This window comes from Phyllostomus hastatus, unplaced genomic scaffold, assembly GCF_019186645.2.
Source record: "Phyllostomus hastatus isolate PE091 unplaced genomic scaffold, TTU_PhHast_1.1 phas_contig_40, whole genome shotgun sequence".
Taxonomy (NCBI): domain Eukaryota; kingdom Metazoa; phylum Chordata; class Mammalia; order Chiroptera; family Phyllostomidae; genus Phyllostomus; species Phyllostomus hastatus.
This window is the reverse complement of record NW_025333872.1, coordinates 63,444,461-63,461,215: the sequence shown is the minus strand read 5'-3', so window position 1 is coordinate 63,461,215 and position 16,755 is coordinate 63,444,461. Positions and strand designations below refer to the sequence as shown.

Here is a 16,755-nt window from a genome sequence, read left to right as displayed (position 1 = left end):
TTGAGTGCAAAGGTGCAATTTGATCATGAAAAAACACAGATGGTGTCTCTGTAGTGGAGCACAGAGGGGAAGCTTTATGTGTCATTGCTATAAAAGTGCTCCCACTATGGAGGTGCTACAAATAACACATATGACACTAATGATGATACCATAATGCATCATCTTTCCCTGGTTATAGCAGCATGACTCAAGACCTTCAATGGGCTTCTCCCATACATGTCGCCAGCCTTGAAAGGGCTTTTTATCTTGGTATCCAGAAGGTCAGAGAGGTAAACTTGTAGGAAGAAGTAGTGAAAAGTTTCTGAATATAGAGGTAGGAAAAAAAAAAGAAAACCAGAAATTACAGACAGGGAAAAGAGCGATACAAGACACAGAGTGCAAAGAGGAAGGAAAGGGTAACTGTTAGCACTTATTTCATGGAAGGCCCTGTGGAGAGCACTTTGTTTCTATTGCCACGTTTGATCCTCACAGCAGCACTATGAAGCACACAACAAAATGGCACTCAAAAATATTAATTTTTGCACAACTAGTAAGTAACAGAACCAAGATTTAAATGTTGATAGCACTCCAAATTCCATATTGTTTTATTTAAGTAAGACCAATATAGGCATTACCAGAACATCAATGAAATTTCAAAGAGGAAGATTGGTACAATTATCAGACAAACTGATTTTGGAAATAGCATTCTGAATGGACTTATGTAAACAAAGAAGAGAGAGAAAAAGATGAAGAAATTACATTGAAACTCCATTATGGTAAGAACAGAGTATGTGTCAAGCAACCTGAATTTCCAAAGCTGCTATAATCAAGGTTTTAATTCAATACCTCTTGATTTGCTTTCTTCATTAACCTCATCTTCATGTTCCTGGTCCCCAAGGAAGCTATAGTGACCTTGCAAGTCTTTACCCAAACAGAGAAGACTGGGTGCTGAAATATCTTTCCAGTCCTGACACGAAGGAATACGTACGTGCTTCACATCCTCGCTTCCAGGAACAAAGCCAAATAGTTTCTTTATGCGCTGCAGGACGAGGAGGCGCGAGTGCTGCTCGGCAGCTTGTTCGAAGAGCTCCCTCTCCTGGTGCAGGTGGTTGGTCCAGTAGCAGTGCTGCAGAGAGGTGAGGGGCGAGCAGCATCTGACCACACAGCAGGAGACCAGGGCAGTGATGCTTGCCAAGGTGATCAAAATCCAGCCCAGCATCTTAATGTAATTATTTAAAAGGAAAACAGAAAATATCCATGCATCGATTATTCAAGAAACAGCCATGTTCAGAAGGATTCTTTCAAAATTGAGAACTAAATTGTGGACAAGATATATGTTTTTGTAGTTTTTAACACATTAACAAGGTGCTGACCATTTGATATGGATATGAGTATGATGGAGGTATAGGCCCAATCATTTCAACTTCATTTTTGGATTACAAGGGATTTTGCTCAGTTAACGTTGAATGGATTCTAAGTATTGTTCTTGAAGTAGCAGACGCTATAGCCCACAAATTACCCACGCATAAAGGGACACAAAGTATGTGCTTTGCTTTTAGCCCAATCTTAGTTTTCAACCACCAGGTACAGGTTGTCTGAGGGCTTACTAAGTATTTGATAATGATGGTGATGAAAATGATGATATGATAGATAATAATGGTAGCCTCCTAAGGTACCTTCAATGATATGCCAACAAGTACTCATTAATATTTCTTCCTGAGTTGCTCTTTCCTTTTATTTTTTATGACCAAAGAAGGAAGTCAGTGAGCAGACTCTTATGTCTCTAAATATATAAGGAAATAAATATATAAACAAAAGGAAACCTTATTGTTTTCCTTTTTATTTCCTTCCCCTTCAAACAGTCATTTGCTGTTTTATGACGTTTTTTGAAATGTACTTTGAAAGGAAAATGAACTAGATTTTATTTGCAAGTGTGTAGTTTCCACCATTAAAGATTGATGTGAATGGATGTTTTCTACTCTTACAATCCTTTGATTTCCTTCTAATTTTTCTTCTTTTTTCCCAATATTCAGCAGTCATTATATAAAGTGAGAGACACAAGTTTCACACATTTAGGGAAGCCAGCAGTAGGCAGCCACAGTCCAGGAGGTGGACATCTCTTCCACGGTTTGTGGCTCACCGACAGGCCTGGAATTGCCAGTGTGTGAACCGGGGCATAGCTGCACTCTGTGGAGGCTAAATCCTACAAGGTGATACAAATCACAATTAAACTAAATGGAGGCTGGCAAGGTGGAGGAAAGGCCATCTTAGATGCCCATAAATTCATCAACTATCATTTATTGAGCCTCAGGTTGATGGCTACCATGTGCTGTGCATGGTGCTTGGTTGTGGAGACTCAGATGTGCATAATTTAAGATACATGCATTCTTTCCACAGTCTTTAAGCCTTAAGAGAAAAACAAAAGAGCAAGCCAAGAAATATGGTAAAATATGGTAATTTTTGATACGTGTAAATTCGGGCCTGAGGGAGCACAGTGGAAGAGAAATGAACTTGTTTAAAGGAGAAGAGTATCAGGGAATACTTCTCAGAGCAAATGATACTCACACTAAAATTACTAAAGAGGAATTCAACAGAATGCAAGAAGTTGAGGAGAGTTCCAAAGAGACAGAAAACTAAGAACATAAAGAGTTCGGAAAACCTCAAGAAATTTGGATTCATAGGGTCCTAGGAGTCATGTGGAAAAGTAGTCAGGGGCCAGATATTGAAGGTCTAGTATGTCATGCCAAGAATTTGGATTTGTACTTGGGCTGGTAGGAAATCATTGAAGGACATTATGTGGAGTGTGTGAGGGAAGGCTCATCACAATTTTCATTTAGAAAAATAATTTTAGCCTCAGAGTAGAAAGCAGATTGAAATGAAGTGAAACAAAGATCAGGAAGATATTTGAGAATGAGGTGTGGGTAGAGAAGGAATTTGAATTTGATCTTGTGGTCAACCCAGAGGAGTTCTACTGAAAGACAGTGTGTGTTTCTCAAGTGAGACTGATGTTGAAGGTAACTACAGAAGGCCCTGATGAAATGGAAACAGCGTGATGTTTTCAAGGGGCCCTTTATTAGCTCTGTGAACTTAAGAAAGTTACATAAACTCTTTGAGCTTTGGTTTCTTCATCTCTAAAATAGGACTGCTTATATCTGTCCCATAAGATTATGAGGACTGGAGTTAAGATATGAAATATATACTATATGATGAGCAACCAAATAAATATTAGTTTTGTTGTCACCAAAACAAAATTCCACTTGCAGAGAGCAATCAAAACTGCAAAAACATCCTTTCATGGAAGTCTGTGTATCATTAAATAAGGCATTTTATTTTAACCTTAAGAAAATGTTACCATTGCATATTACCTCTTAGTTTTTCTTAAGCAAGGATATTTTTAAAGTTAAAATCTCTCCATTGACTACTTGACTTTTCCCCTATATTCACAGAGCTCCTCTGCCTGAGTTTTAGGGCTAGTATAAAAAGGTTGAGACAAAGCCTACCTTAATGGGATTTCTCATTTTGCTTAAACTGGGCCATAGACAACGCTGCAATATTCTGTGAGCTGCCAGTATTTTTTCAACTAAATATTATTAGCACTTCTAAACTTTAATAACTGAAAAGTAAGGGGTCAAAAATGTTTTTACAATAAGTGGCTTAAAAATAACATTTTTACTGTATGGCAGTGGTTTGAAAATTTGTTTTTTTTTTTCCCTACACCTTTTGGAGAAACTGAGGAAAGCCAGTGACCCCCTATTGAACTCATAAGTGTATTGGGTTCAGGCCTCCCCCAGCCTCCCTCAGCCCACTCCTCACACAAACCTGTCTAAGGACACAGTTTAAAACCACCATTGGAGTTTATTTCTAATTATATTTAAGCTTACTGTAATTTTATATATTTTAATTTATAAAAATTCATTTTAAGAATATGTATGTGGCAAGGTGAAATTTAGTAATATGGTAATATTAAGTTTAATAACAATCTAAAATTCATTATTTTTATATACATAACTTCTGGACACAGTGCTGAGTACTCTCGATATATTAGCTCATTTACTCCTCACACCAGCCCTATGTAGTAGATCCCATTAATATTCCCATTTTATAGCTGAGAAAACTGAAACATGGGTTAGTTACATAAGTTGCTTAAGGTTTTGCAGGTTAATAAAGAGCAAAGAAAGACTTAAACCTCGGTCTGTGATTCTAAAGCCCAATGTCCTAACTATATTGATATAGCTACTCAGTAGAAATCATTTTGATGAACGGCATCTAGTTTGTGTTCCATAATCAGACAATTTGACAAGCAGCAGGAATGTGAAATGATTCCAGGGAGTGCAGACTGTAGTTAATATGGGAAAGGACAAAAAAAGAAATCAAGAACTTACTTGTGACTGGTATCTGTGCAGAAGTGATACCTCATCTCTTACCAGGTTCATGTCAGATGGAGCTGATGTGCAACATGGAAACCCAGCTAAGATCTCTTCCCGTTTGCTGGCATTGATGTTGTCAAACACTGGGTAATGGTCCACAGATACAAATTCACTTGCTGCACATTCGTAGTACGTGCCTGTCATCAGGGTCGTCACCAGCCACGTCAATGGAGCAATGAGTGCCCTCCCGGTGATGCTGCAGAACCTAAGGCATGCCAGCTTGCGCTCCAGGAGGCTGATTCTTCGGTGTGGAGGGGCACATTTGCAGCAGTATTCGTTGGAAATTGTCCACATTTGGCTTCTCAGAGCATAGCCGGCAACCAGAAGGATCAGGGCAGGGATGACTAGGAAAGCAGAACCATAATAGAAGTTTTTCCCAACCTGACAGGGACATCTGAATGTGAAAGAGGAGAACAGCTGTTGCCCACCAATAGTCAAAGCAGCAATTAAAGAGTTGATCAATGTTCCACTTTTCTGCAAAGAAGATACAATACGGTTGAGAGCTGCACCCATCGTTGGGAAGCTCTTCCACAGATCAGCTGGTATCCCTTTCTGATCATTAGACTCCTCCAGCTATAACCATTTTATGGGATCTTACTGGTTCAACTGGTTGTGTCAGTCAACCCAACACCCTTACATGTTGAAAGGATTCTAGCATGTTTCCTTGTGCACCTTGGGAGTCCTGACCTAATAAATGCACTTCAGATTACATTAATAGCTGGAAGAAATTGAGAGAAGGGTTCATCTGGTGTGAGTGATGGGGAAAACTTCTTCAGTGTGTCTTTCCACTAAAGAGAGCATGGCTTGCATGCAAAGCAGACTACTGACAGCATTCCAGGTGCCGCTCCGTGTGACACAGAATGCTCGGCACCAGCAAACAGAGCATTAGGAGCAAAGCAGAGAACGTTCTCACCTTTGGACTAGTCCAGGATTTCCTCACCATAAAATTATGACATAAAGAATAATGAAAGATATCAAAAAATAAACTGATCCAATATTTAGAGCTCTCTGAAGTGTCCATAACCCAAGAGTTCTGCCAGAAGATCCCAAATGCTTTCCTAAAAAGAGGAAAACAAGTCTTGGGTACCCTTAAAACTGAATCACCAGAAAAGAGCATTCTAACATTATATAAAAGTCTTTTTATATTGACAGAATATAATATAATAATGTGCTAATTTATGTAAATTTTTAATGTGACATATTTTTGTTCTATGGAAATGTGATATTTATATATTAATAAAGTTATATATCTATACAGAAGAAATAATGTGTAAGATGTTTTCTATATTTGCTTAATCAGCAAATTTTTTTTGTATACTTTCTATATAAAAGCCACTGGACTAGGCCTGTTTGGGCTTATAAAAACTGAATAAGATAAACTTTCTGTTTTCAAAAACTCACTCAACTGGACATGGTTAAATACATAATTAGTGAATGCTAATGCTGAAGAATTTACCCAAAGTGCAATACAAAAAGACAAATAATTAAAATATGTTAAAAACAAATTAAAGGACTCCACTCCAGGAAGACAAACAACCCAATTACAAATTGGGCAAAGGACCTGAACAGACACTTCTCCAAGGAGGACGTACAGAGGGCCCAGAGACATATGAAAGGATGCTAAGCATCATTAGCCATCAGAGAGATGCAAATTAAAACCATAATGAGATAGAACTTCACACTGGTCAGAATGGCCATCATAAATAAACCAACAAACACATGTTGGAGAAGATGTGGAGAAAAGGGAACCGTACTGCACTGTTGGTGGGAATGCAGACTGGTGCAGCCACTGTGGAAAACAGTACGGAATTTCCTCAGAAAACTAAAAATGGAAATGCCTTTTGACCCAGCAATTCCACTGCTGGGATTATGCCCTAAGAATTCTGAATCACCAATTCAAAAGAACCTATGTACCTCAATGTTCATAGCACAATTTATAATAGCCAAGTGCTGGAAGTAACCTAAGTGCCCATCAGTAAATGAGTGGATAAAAAAACTGTGGTACATTTACACAATGAAATACTGTGCAGCAGAAAGAAAGAAGGAACTCCTACCCCTCAAGACAGCATGGATGGAACTGGAAAGCATTATGGTAAATGAAATAAGTCAGGTGGTGAAAGACAAATACCACAGGATCTCACCTATAAGTGGAACCTAATCAACAAAACAAGCAAACAAAGTAGAACCAGAAACATTGAAACAAAGAACAAACTGACAGTAACTAGAGAGGAGGGGGAGAGGGATAATGGGGGAAAATAGGGGAAGGGTCGTCAAGGAACATGTATGAAAGAAAGGATACATGGACAAAGCCAAAGGGGGTAGGTTTGAGGGTGGGAGGTGGGGGTGGGTGGGGTAGGGGGTGTGGTGGGGTGAAAATGGAGACAACTGTACCTAAATAACAATAAAAAAAAAAAGAAAAAAGAGAGAAATAGAAGACAAATTAAGCAACTCCATAATCTGTTTAATAGGAGTTCCAGAAGAAAAAAATATTGAAGGAATAGTCAGAGAAGCAATATTTGAAGAAAAATAAGTGAGGATTTTGCAGAATCAAAGAGAATTCTCATATCAGGAAAGCGTTAGATGTTAGGAGCACTGTAAAGATACATGAACATACAGACACATCACAGTGAAGCTGCAGAGTGTGAGAAATAGAAAGATAATCTTAAAAGCTACCAGAAAGAAGAGACACATAACCTGTAAAAGAATGACCATAGACCAACAGGAGACTTCTTATCAGTAACAATAGAGGCCAGAAGGCAGTATCTTCAGAGTAACTTAGTACCAGCTACACTATCATTCTAGACAGAATAAGATAAAGATACATAAGACTAAGGGAATTTACCACTCATTTCCTGGATTTCCCTCCAGGAAAAACGTGGAGGAAAAAATGAGTACAAATATGATATTCTCAAGATGTTCCTTTAATTATAAGCTGTAGAAATAACTACTTTTTAATTTAATAGCTATAACTAAGGCAATACATAGTTATAGTAAGACATCACTGTGGAAATGGCTAAAATTAAAAACACTGACCAGACCAGGTATTGGTGAGGATAGCAGAGAAACTGGAACCCTCAAGGTGGTAAGGTAAAATGGAACAATCCCTTTAAAAAATTGTTGTTTCTTTGAAAGTTAACTCTACATCCACTATGTAACACATTTATTTATCTCCTAGGTATTTGCTCAAGAAAATGAAGGTATATTTCCATGTGAAAACTTGTACATGAATGTCCATAGCAGTTTTATTTATAATAGCTGCAAACTGGAAATGACACAATGACAAGAATAAATTCAAAACCATTTCCTGAATCAAAGAATTCAAGTGAAGGAATACTACACAAAATTCTAAAAAAATTAAGTTAATCTATATTGGCAGAAAATAGATCAGTGCTTGCCTAGGGAATGGGGGAGGAGAAATGAAAAGAGAGAGATTACCAGGAGACAAGAGAACATTTTTAGGCATTTTATCAATTCATACCAGCAGAATTTTAATTTATGGAATGACTGTGTGATGACACAGACAGGCCAATGCCACTGAAAGAAGAATTTATTACATTTATCAAGAGAAAAGGGCATGCCAGGCCACACAGGGCCATGTGGAGAATCACCAGGTTTGGTCAGGAGGCAGGAAGGAGGAGCAGAAAGCCTAGGCCAGACCTTTTACTGGTGTTTTCATGGAAAAGGCACGACAGGGCAGAGAAACCAACTGAGGACCGACTAGTTTAAATAATTTTGACAGGGTTGGGGGTATAGGGGCTGTCGCTGTCTGTCTGGGACCTGGGCTGGGCTGACCTAGAGTAGGGGAACATTGGCTCGGTGTATGAGAGATAAGAAGGTGGTTCAGAGTATGGGCTCTGCACTGCACAAGAGGTATAAATCACTTTGGCTGCTAGTGAAGCCCTGTAATTAACAGATGCCAAAGAGACCAAGAATCTGAGATACTGCACTTAAAACAAGGTGACGGGAATGTCAAACATATTGACTGATTTGATGGCTTCAGGGGTGTATATATAGGTCAAAACTCATCAAATTATACATCAATATATCTCAAGAAGGCAGTAAAATTTTAAGAATAATTATTAAATATTAGAAATACAGTGTATAGGTCACTCAAACACAGAGAAAATAAAAAATGAATATTGATAGGAAAAGAGATAATAAAGGGAAAAAGATAGTACAAAGAACACACAAAATAATGGTAGAAATGAGACCAAACACACCAATTTCACACACACACAAAATTAAATAGCTAACAATTCCTGGGTACTCACTACATGTCAGGCCTTATTCTAAGAACTTCATTCTATTCAATCCCCACAATCACCCTATGATGAGGTGCTAATATTATTTTCAGCTTTCTGACAGGTGAGAAAAAGGAAGTACACAGAGATTAGGGAAATTGCACAGGGTCAGAGATGAATGGGAAAACCGGGATTAGGACCCAGGTGGTCTGGAACATGCGCCTAAACACCACACCAGAGCTGGACTGAACTTACATGTAGAGTGATTCAAAAACAGTCACCCTACTTACAAGTGACATACCTAAAACCAGGCCACACACAAAGCTTGAAAAATAAAGGTATTGAAATACATATTACTGAGAATGGTACTAATATGAGGCAAAAGTGAACTAAAGGCAACAAGTGTCTAGCTAATTTTAAATGCTCCATCATAAGAAAAGGAGCAATCCATCATGAGATATGATGCTTGTCAATTTGTATGTTTGTGACTGCATAACCTTGAAATACATAAAGCAAACACTGATATAATTATAGACTGAAATCCTTAAAATCATTGAATTTTAAAACATATTCTTATCAGAAACGATTGATCAAGCGAACATCAGAAATGATATAAAAGATATGGTGAACAATACTAACAAACTCTAAGATAAATATAGTATCCCATACGCTAAAGCTAGAGAATAAACATTTTTATAAGTTCCCAATAAATTATTTGCCAAAACATATTGATCATGTACAAAATCACATGAGAAATTTCAGCACTAATCTCTAATAACAAGGAAACCGATTTAAAAACCATGGTAACAGAATGCTACAGATTAGGGGGTGGCAATCTATGGTTCAGGGACCAAACTGATTTGCTGCCTATTTTACTTGACTTTTGAGCTAAGCTTGGGTTTTACATTTTAAAATGACATGTGAAAATTACATGAAATTCAAATCTCAGAGTTGATAAATATCGTTCTATTGGCACATAGCCATGCTGGCTCCTGAATATCTACAGCTGCTTTCCCTCCACAGCTGCAGAGGTGAGCAGCTGTGACAGAGTGTATGGTCATAAAGCCTAAAATACTGACTGTCCAGCCCTTCACAGAGAAAGTTTTCTGATGTTTGCTATAGAGCTGTGAAAATAAATAAATTGACTAGACTGACAGCTATAGATATGTATAAATCTTAACGAATAACTTTATAAAATTATATTTTATTGATTATGCCATTACAGTTGTCCAGATTGCCCCCCTTTTGCTCCCTTCACCCAGCACCCCCACTTCTTCGGGCAATCCTCCCCACCCCATTGTTCAAGTTCATGGTCATGCATGCAAGTTTTTAGGTTACTCCATTTCTTATACTATACTTTACATCCCCATGGCCACTCTGCAATGACCTATTCGTACTTCTTAATCCCCTCACTTGTTCACCCTTTCTCCCCCTCTGGCAACCATTGAAATACTCTCTGTATCCATGATTCTGTTTTTATTCTTCTTGTTTGCTTAGTTTGTTTTTTATATGCAATTGTTGGTAGATTTGTAATTTTTGCCATTTTATTGTTCATAGTTTTGTTCTTCTTTTTCTTAAATAAGTCCCTTGAACATTTCATACAATAATGGTTTGGTGATGATGAACTCCTTTAGTTTTTTCTCGTCGAGGAAGCACTTTATCTGCCCTTCCATTCTAAATGATAGCTTTGCCGATTAGAGAAATCTTGACCATAGTTCCCTGCTTTTCATGACTTTGAATATTTATGGCCAATCCCTTGCAGCCTGCAAAGTTTCTTTGGAGAAATCAGCTGACAGTCTTATGGGAACTAACTTCTATAGGTAACTAACTTCTTTTCTCTTGCTGCTTTTAAGATTCCCTCTTTGTCTTTAACCTTTGGCATTTTAATTATGATGTGTCTTGGAGTGGGCCTCTTTACATCCATCTTGTTTGTGACTCTCTGTGCTTCCTGGACTTGCATGTCTATTTCCTTCACCAAATTAGAGATGTATTCTTTCATTATTTCTTTCAAATAGATTTCCAATTTCTTGCTTTTTCTCTTCTCCTCTGGCACACCTATGATATGAATGTTGGACCTTTTGAAGTTGTCCCAGTGGCTGTTTATAGTACCCTCATTTGGGGGAATAATTTTTCCTTCTTATTGTTCTGATTGGCTGTTTTTTATTCCTTTATGTTCCAAATAATTGATTTGACTCTTGGCTTCATCCACTCTACTGTTTCCCTGTGAATTGTTCTTTATTTCAGTTAATATACCTTTTGTTTCTGACTGGATCTTTTAATTATGTTAAACTCTTTACTAAGTTCCTTGAGCATCCTTATAACCAGTATTTTGAACTCTGCATCTGATAGATTGCTCATCTCCATTTCATTCAGCTCTTTTTCTGGAGTTTTGTTCTGTTCTTTCATTTGGACCGTGTTTCTTTGTCTCCTCATTTTGGCAGCGTTCCTGTGATTGTTTCTATGTACTAGGTAGAGCTGTTATGACTCTTTGTCTTGGTGGTGTGGCCTGATGTAGTAAGTGTCCTGTTGGGCCCTATCACCCAAGCTGGGTACTTGAGGTGTGCCCTTTGTTTGGGCTGAGTACTTAGCAAATAACTTTGAAGGAAAAATTCAAGCTGTAAGGTTTGTGCAGTATGATACATTACATAAAGTTTTAAAACAAAATAATTTATGCTAATAATTTCATATTTAAAAATCAGTTTAATAGAGTCTACAGGGAATGAGTAGAGAAGGAAATTGTAGACCATTCTTTCAAGGAACTATGTAGAAATGATGGGAGCATTGATTGATTAGAAGTCACTGTTAAGGTTTCAAAGTCTTGCTGTAAAGGAGTTTTTGGATGACAAATTCTTCATTTCTTATTGTTGTTTACTGTTGGAAGAAATAATAACTTCATTTGCAGTACCTTTGTGTAACTTGTAAAGGATTGTGAATGATTATATCTATGAGTAAACAATGTTCTATTGGGCTTTATAGCCTAATGGTCTCCATGTTGAAGAGAGCTTGCTGTGGCCTATCCACCATATAACATGTCTGTTTCTCAGTAGGTACCTGGATGCGGTTTTACCTTATCTGAAGGTTTGTGGATGATCTCAGATGCTGATCATCTGGCTGACAGGTTAGTAGGTGTTCTACTTTCTTAGCATCTCCTCAAGTCACTACTCAGCTGCCCAGGTACCTCCCAAAGTATGAGTATAGAGGGCAGCCCAGCTCACTATTTACTTGGGTTGATAAACATTGCAGTGCAGGTATGACAAGACTGAAGAACATATCATACTTCCAACCCCAGCTCTGAACTCAGTGCTAGGATGCTGAAAGAACTCTATATAAGAGAAGAAAAACTTTTCCTCTGCATTACTTTAAAATGACTCCTCTTTCTAGTTTGCTGCCAGAGCAGACACTATTGATTTTCAGCCAGTGTGCCACAAGAATTTTAAAACATGTGATACCTGACTATTTTCAGGGGCACTGACCTCTTTTCCTTTCAATTGTCAAACAAAAAAAATGGCAACAGCCAACATAACAATAGCTATGTATTGTAAATGAATAAAAAATATACATTTTTTTCAGATCAGCAAGAAATATAATTTTTGGCATGCCTCAGAAATTTAGTAATTAGTTTATGTGTGCCACGAGATATAAAAGGTTGAAAATCGCTGATCTACATGCTTGAAGCAATCTCCATGCCTTCTTCCATTTAAGTGAAGGGTGGTTTTACATGAAAAGAAGGAGGCTGGGGGACACAGGTCTAAATGTGATCATAAGAACTGCTGAAGGCAACTGGGTTTCTCAGTCTGAAAACCAGCAAACCACTGCCCCAGAGTCAGTGCCTACTGCTGTGCTTGTGCAGACTGCTTTTGCACAGTAGTCCTGGCGGAGACTCCTTCCTGAATCCCCGTAGTCCTGGCTGCAGTGCAGGGCTGGGGGTGGGGGGAGGGGGACCCAACATCAGTCTGGAGGAAGAGCTGGCTTTGTCTGATGTGCCCATGATGCCCTGAGTTCTCAGGGTGGCCCTGTTGTCACCATACCACAGTCTTTTGAGTTTGGTAAAATTGATTCTTATATCATCTCTTCCTCCCAGGACTTTTCTATGCCTTTTTTTTTTTTTCAGGGATTTCCCATGCAGAACTCAGAGTTGCCCCAAACTGGGCCTCGGTAGCTTTTGTGAATCTACCCCCCAAATATTTTTTGTGACATATAGTGTATGTGGTAAAAACATTTTTTTTCTTTACTTGGCGTTAGCCCAAATCTCTCTCTGTTGCCCATTGTCTAGTTAACGTTGAAACAATTTCTTAACCTCTCGGACTTTTAGATTCCTATCATATGACATGGTAATGATTACAGTACTGACTACTTCACAAACTGTAGATGAATTAAAATGAGATAAAGAAAAAGAAATCATGTTGTAACGTGTAAAATTTATATAAATATGAGGTGCTGTTAGACCACTACTGAAAAGCCCCCCCAAACCTACAACTCAGCAAACTGCTTTCCCTGAGAATGGGGTCATAGAACATAGGTATTAATAGAAATCCCATATATGCTGTAGAATCCCATCCAATATATTCAACTTCAAGAATAATCTATGGTAATTATTATTTATGTAGTATATTATAATGTGCTTTATAGCACACACAATCTCTTTGATATTCACAATTATTCTGTGAGGTGGGTATTATTATTGCCATTTCGCAGATGTGGAAACTGAGCCAGAGAGCAATAAAATGGCTTGCCCAAGTCACACAGCCAGTAAATGGTAGAGCTGCAGCTTAGCCTGAGCCTCCCATATCCTCCCAGGCTCTTTCAACTACGTCATGCTCTTCTTCAAAATCGTCAGTAGTCTGTCACTTTATAGCAAGAGATTTTCAGAGCACACAGAGCTAATTGACTCAAGCCCTAAGAAGCAGGAAACTACTTTCTTAAACAGTTCAAGCTTCTATTTCTAGAAATGTTTTGATCCTCCACACCCTGCAGTTATCAAGATGAGAGGGATTCTTGTTTCAACTTTAAATATCTGTACTTCTGCATAAATAAAGGGAGCTTTCAATAGGCAGCATCTCAAGGGCTCTCAAAAGAAAGCTAAGGGCTTGCTTTCTCTCCCAGAATCATCATGCATTATTAAACTAGAGAACACCCATTCTGAGCAATAGTTTTATAAGAAAAATATCAGCACCAAATGCTATCACTCCTTCAAATTGCTAGTTATGGGTAAAAACTTACCAGAATATTTGAATTTTTTAATCACACAAGAAGGGGTCTGTGATGCCCATTATAGTCAATTAGGTCTGCACCCAGGATTTAGTGCCCACAGATTGCTGATCCCGTCTTGAGTTCCCACAACAATCAATACGAAGGCTGAATAATGGTAACATTTAGATCTGTCTTGGAATGTGAAGGTTTCTGTTTGTGATTTTAAAACAATGCTTTGGCATGAGAGCAAAACACCACTCTCATACTCCCTTGGGCTAAAGAATTTTCAGTAGATGGTGCTTCTGATCTGATTTCCCACTCTTAGTTTTTATGCCTCTAGATTACAACGCAGCCTCACAAGTGAAGCAGTACTTACTTGATCAATAGCAAGGTACGTGGCCACCTCACAGTTCTGTTTGTGATTGTCCTCTTCCGTTCAGCAAAGAGCAAAAGCAAGAGAGCACAGAAGTAGCGCTGGAGTCTCACAGTGAGGAGGAACTGGCGAACAGAAAACAAAGCCGAAGGAAAGAAATCGAAGGTCCCATTCCTCATCTGTCAAGTGCGATGTCTCGCCCTGCACACAGAAGACCAGAATACCATAAAATAGTAAGATCTTTTTATGATTGTGTTCTCCAAGATATCTTATTTTACTTCAGAAAAAATGTTATAAATGATTTCTGATTCATTTTGAGAGGCAAGGAGAATATTTCCGTGGAACAAGGGAGTGCAGAGTGGAGTGAATCATAAATGACAGCTCTGGGAATTGTTGCAACAATCTCCTCCATACTGTAACAGAATAATTGATTCTTTATCTATATTCCAGGGTCTTATTTTCTGACTGGTTTTATCTACAAAAGTGTCAAAGTTTTCATAGTTTGTGAGGTAGAAAGTGAAATGCACAGAAAATAGTTGATTATATATTAAATTAACTAGAAATAGATCTTAAAAAACTTGGTATGAAAAGATTGCCTTTAAAAATATATCCCCTAGTCTGAAATGTTAGGCATTATTATTGTAACTTGATATGTGCTATTGTTTTTTCTATATATTCCCAGTTCAGAGTTCTTTTTAAAACTTAATGAGTGCAGATCAGATTTGGATATCCTTTCTTGTTATAGGTTTGGACATCCAGAAGTTATGTAAGTGAAAGGTCATCATCAAGTTTAAAGCTCTGCTAATTATTTCAGGAGACCCATGGACATTGCATAAAATTAAGTAATTTCAGCCATGAGTACTTAAAATTGTATGATGAACTCATGTACACCCCAGTTGGAAATGCCTACAGATGCCCCTTCTGGCATTCCAGGATCTTGATTTATTTTATGTGGAGCTCTCATATGCTAAAAAATATTGAATGTAGTTCACACTATACCTAAATCACTTGATACTTATCCTGATATATCCAAAACCTCAAGAAAGAGTTAGTGTCTATTTTTCATATATGAAAATGATTATTTTAAATTTGATAGAGTTATATTGACATTCTTGTGATAAGTTGTATGGATTTGAGACCCTACTGGACATGCAGTTCAAGGCACAACCTTTGGCCATGAAGCAGAATGGAGAAAACTGACTTTGATGGGTATTAAACTTGAAACTCAGCTGGAAGTAAAACACACTTGATACCCACCCATGAGAGAGAAAGAGAAAGAGAGAGAGAGAGAGAGAAATACTATTTTTTTCAGCTTGGCCTTAATTGTAAGTGGGCAAAATGCTGAGGCTATAGCATGTAGGTAGGTATCATTTTATCTCCTCTTCAAATCCTTTTGTTTTATTACAAGTGACAACAACCATGTTATCTCTCTCCCCCCTTCACTTTTGCTTATTTTGGTAATTTATTTTCTGCTGTGGATCCTTATATACTCAGAAGATATTTCATGTATAGGTATTTCTTGTAGCTTATAATTAGGTTCTTGGAAAATTTAAATAAAAACAAAATTAAAATTAAATATATGATGACTCTTCAATAATTTGTTCAACAATATTTTTGTTCAAATTTCATGCTTTGCTTTACAGCCTTTGTTTCCTGGTAGAAATATTAATGTATTTATTACTTTCTTATGCCTTAATTATATATATTCATATTCTTAATGTAATGCCAATTAATGTATATAATATATATTCTACATACATTTATGACATTTTGACTTACATTTTCAACATAAATTATGTCTATTTGTGCTGTGTAATACTTAGATGCTATCCATTTAAAACTTATTTAGTGATAATAAATATTCTATCTTATTTTTAAAAACTTGTCATAATATAAGCCCATAGGTAAGAGAATGGACACAGGTGGTATTGGGCCCAGTTTGGAGTATGTGGATCAAAATTTTATAACACTTTATGTAATGAAGGCCCTTTGTTGAATAAAAAATTTTATTGATTTGTTGAACCATTTCTGCCCATGATAAACAAAAGTGAAATACATAATACCAGGCCTTATTTACCCTTGCACATTCGGCTATCCAAGATACCTGGGCCTAGAGGTAAGACATCCCTTCTAACCTGGAATCCACATTAGACCTCTCATGAAAATACAGACTATGCACAAAACAAGATTATTTTCAACAGCAGTGATTCTTCCTACCCCCTCTCCCTCCCACCTCTGTTCAACCATGCCTTCTTTGGTGCACCTCGCAGATGTCTGCCGCCAGAGGGGACCCTGCAATCTCAGGCTCCATCCTGCCTCTGCCGACTGCTGGCTGGTTCGGCAAGTCACCCAGTCCTCCTGAAGCCTCACTCCCCCTCCTGTAGGACTGAGAGCATTGGAACAAATTGTCTTCAATAGCCCCTTTCCTTTCCTATATAGTATTCCATTGTAAATGCGAAACAGAGACTTATATAAATGGATTGATTGTGCTTTATTTTCTGTTCCCCGTATTTTCCGCCTATTATCCTCAGTTTTAGTTTTAATT

General features: G+C 37.7%; 2 protein-coding genes across 4 annotated transcripts in view; one reads left to right on the top strand and one right to left on the bottom strand.

The window, feature by feature from the left end:
- Positions 1 to 16,755, top strand: part of TRAPPC3L (trafficking protein particle complex subunit 3L) — a 64,078-nt gene that overhangs the window by 7,393 nt on the left and 39,930 nt on the right. For 2 of the 3 annotated variants that reach the window (XM_045843719.1, XM_045843721.1), the window contains exons 2-3: positions 11,695 to 11,765; positions 14,278 to 14,443. In XM_045843719.1, the coding sequence (XP_045699675.1) occupies positions 11,734 to 11,765; positions 14,278 to 14,443 (198 nt within the window). In that variant the 5' untranslated portion in view covers positions 11,695 to 11,733. Of the gene's footprint in view, positions 1 to 11,691; positions 11,766 to 14,277; positions 14,444 to 16,755 lie in introns of all 3 variants that reach the window. The other variant, XM_045843720.1, reaches the window with a different exon arrangement.
- On the bottom strand, positions 806 to 4,919 carry CALHM4 (calcium homeostasis modulator family member 4). Its single transcript, XM_045843716.1, has 2 exons — positions 4,362 to 4,919; positions 806 to 1,198 (listed from the first exon to the last, which is right to left on the bottom strand). Exons 1-2 carry the CDS (start codon positions 4,917 to 4,919, stop codon positions 806 to 808), a joined length of 951 nt encoding a protein of 316 aa, XP_045699672.1.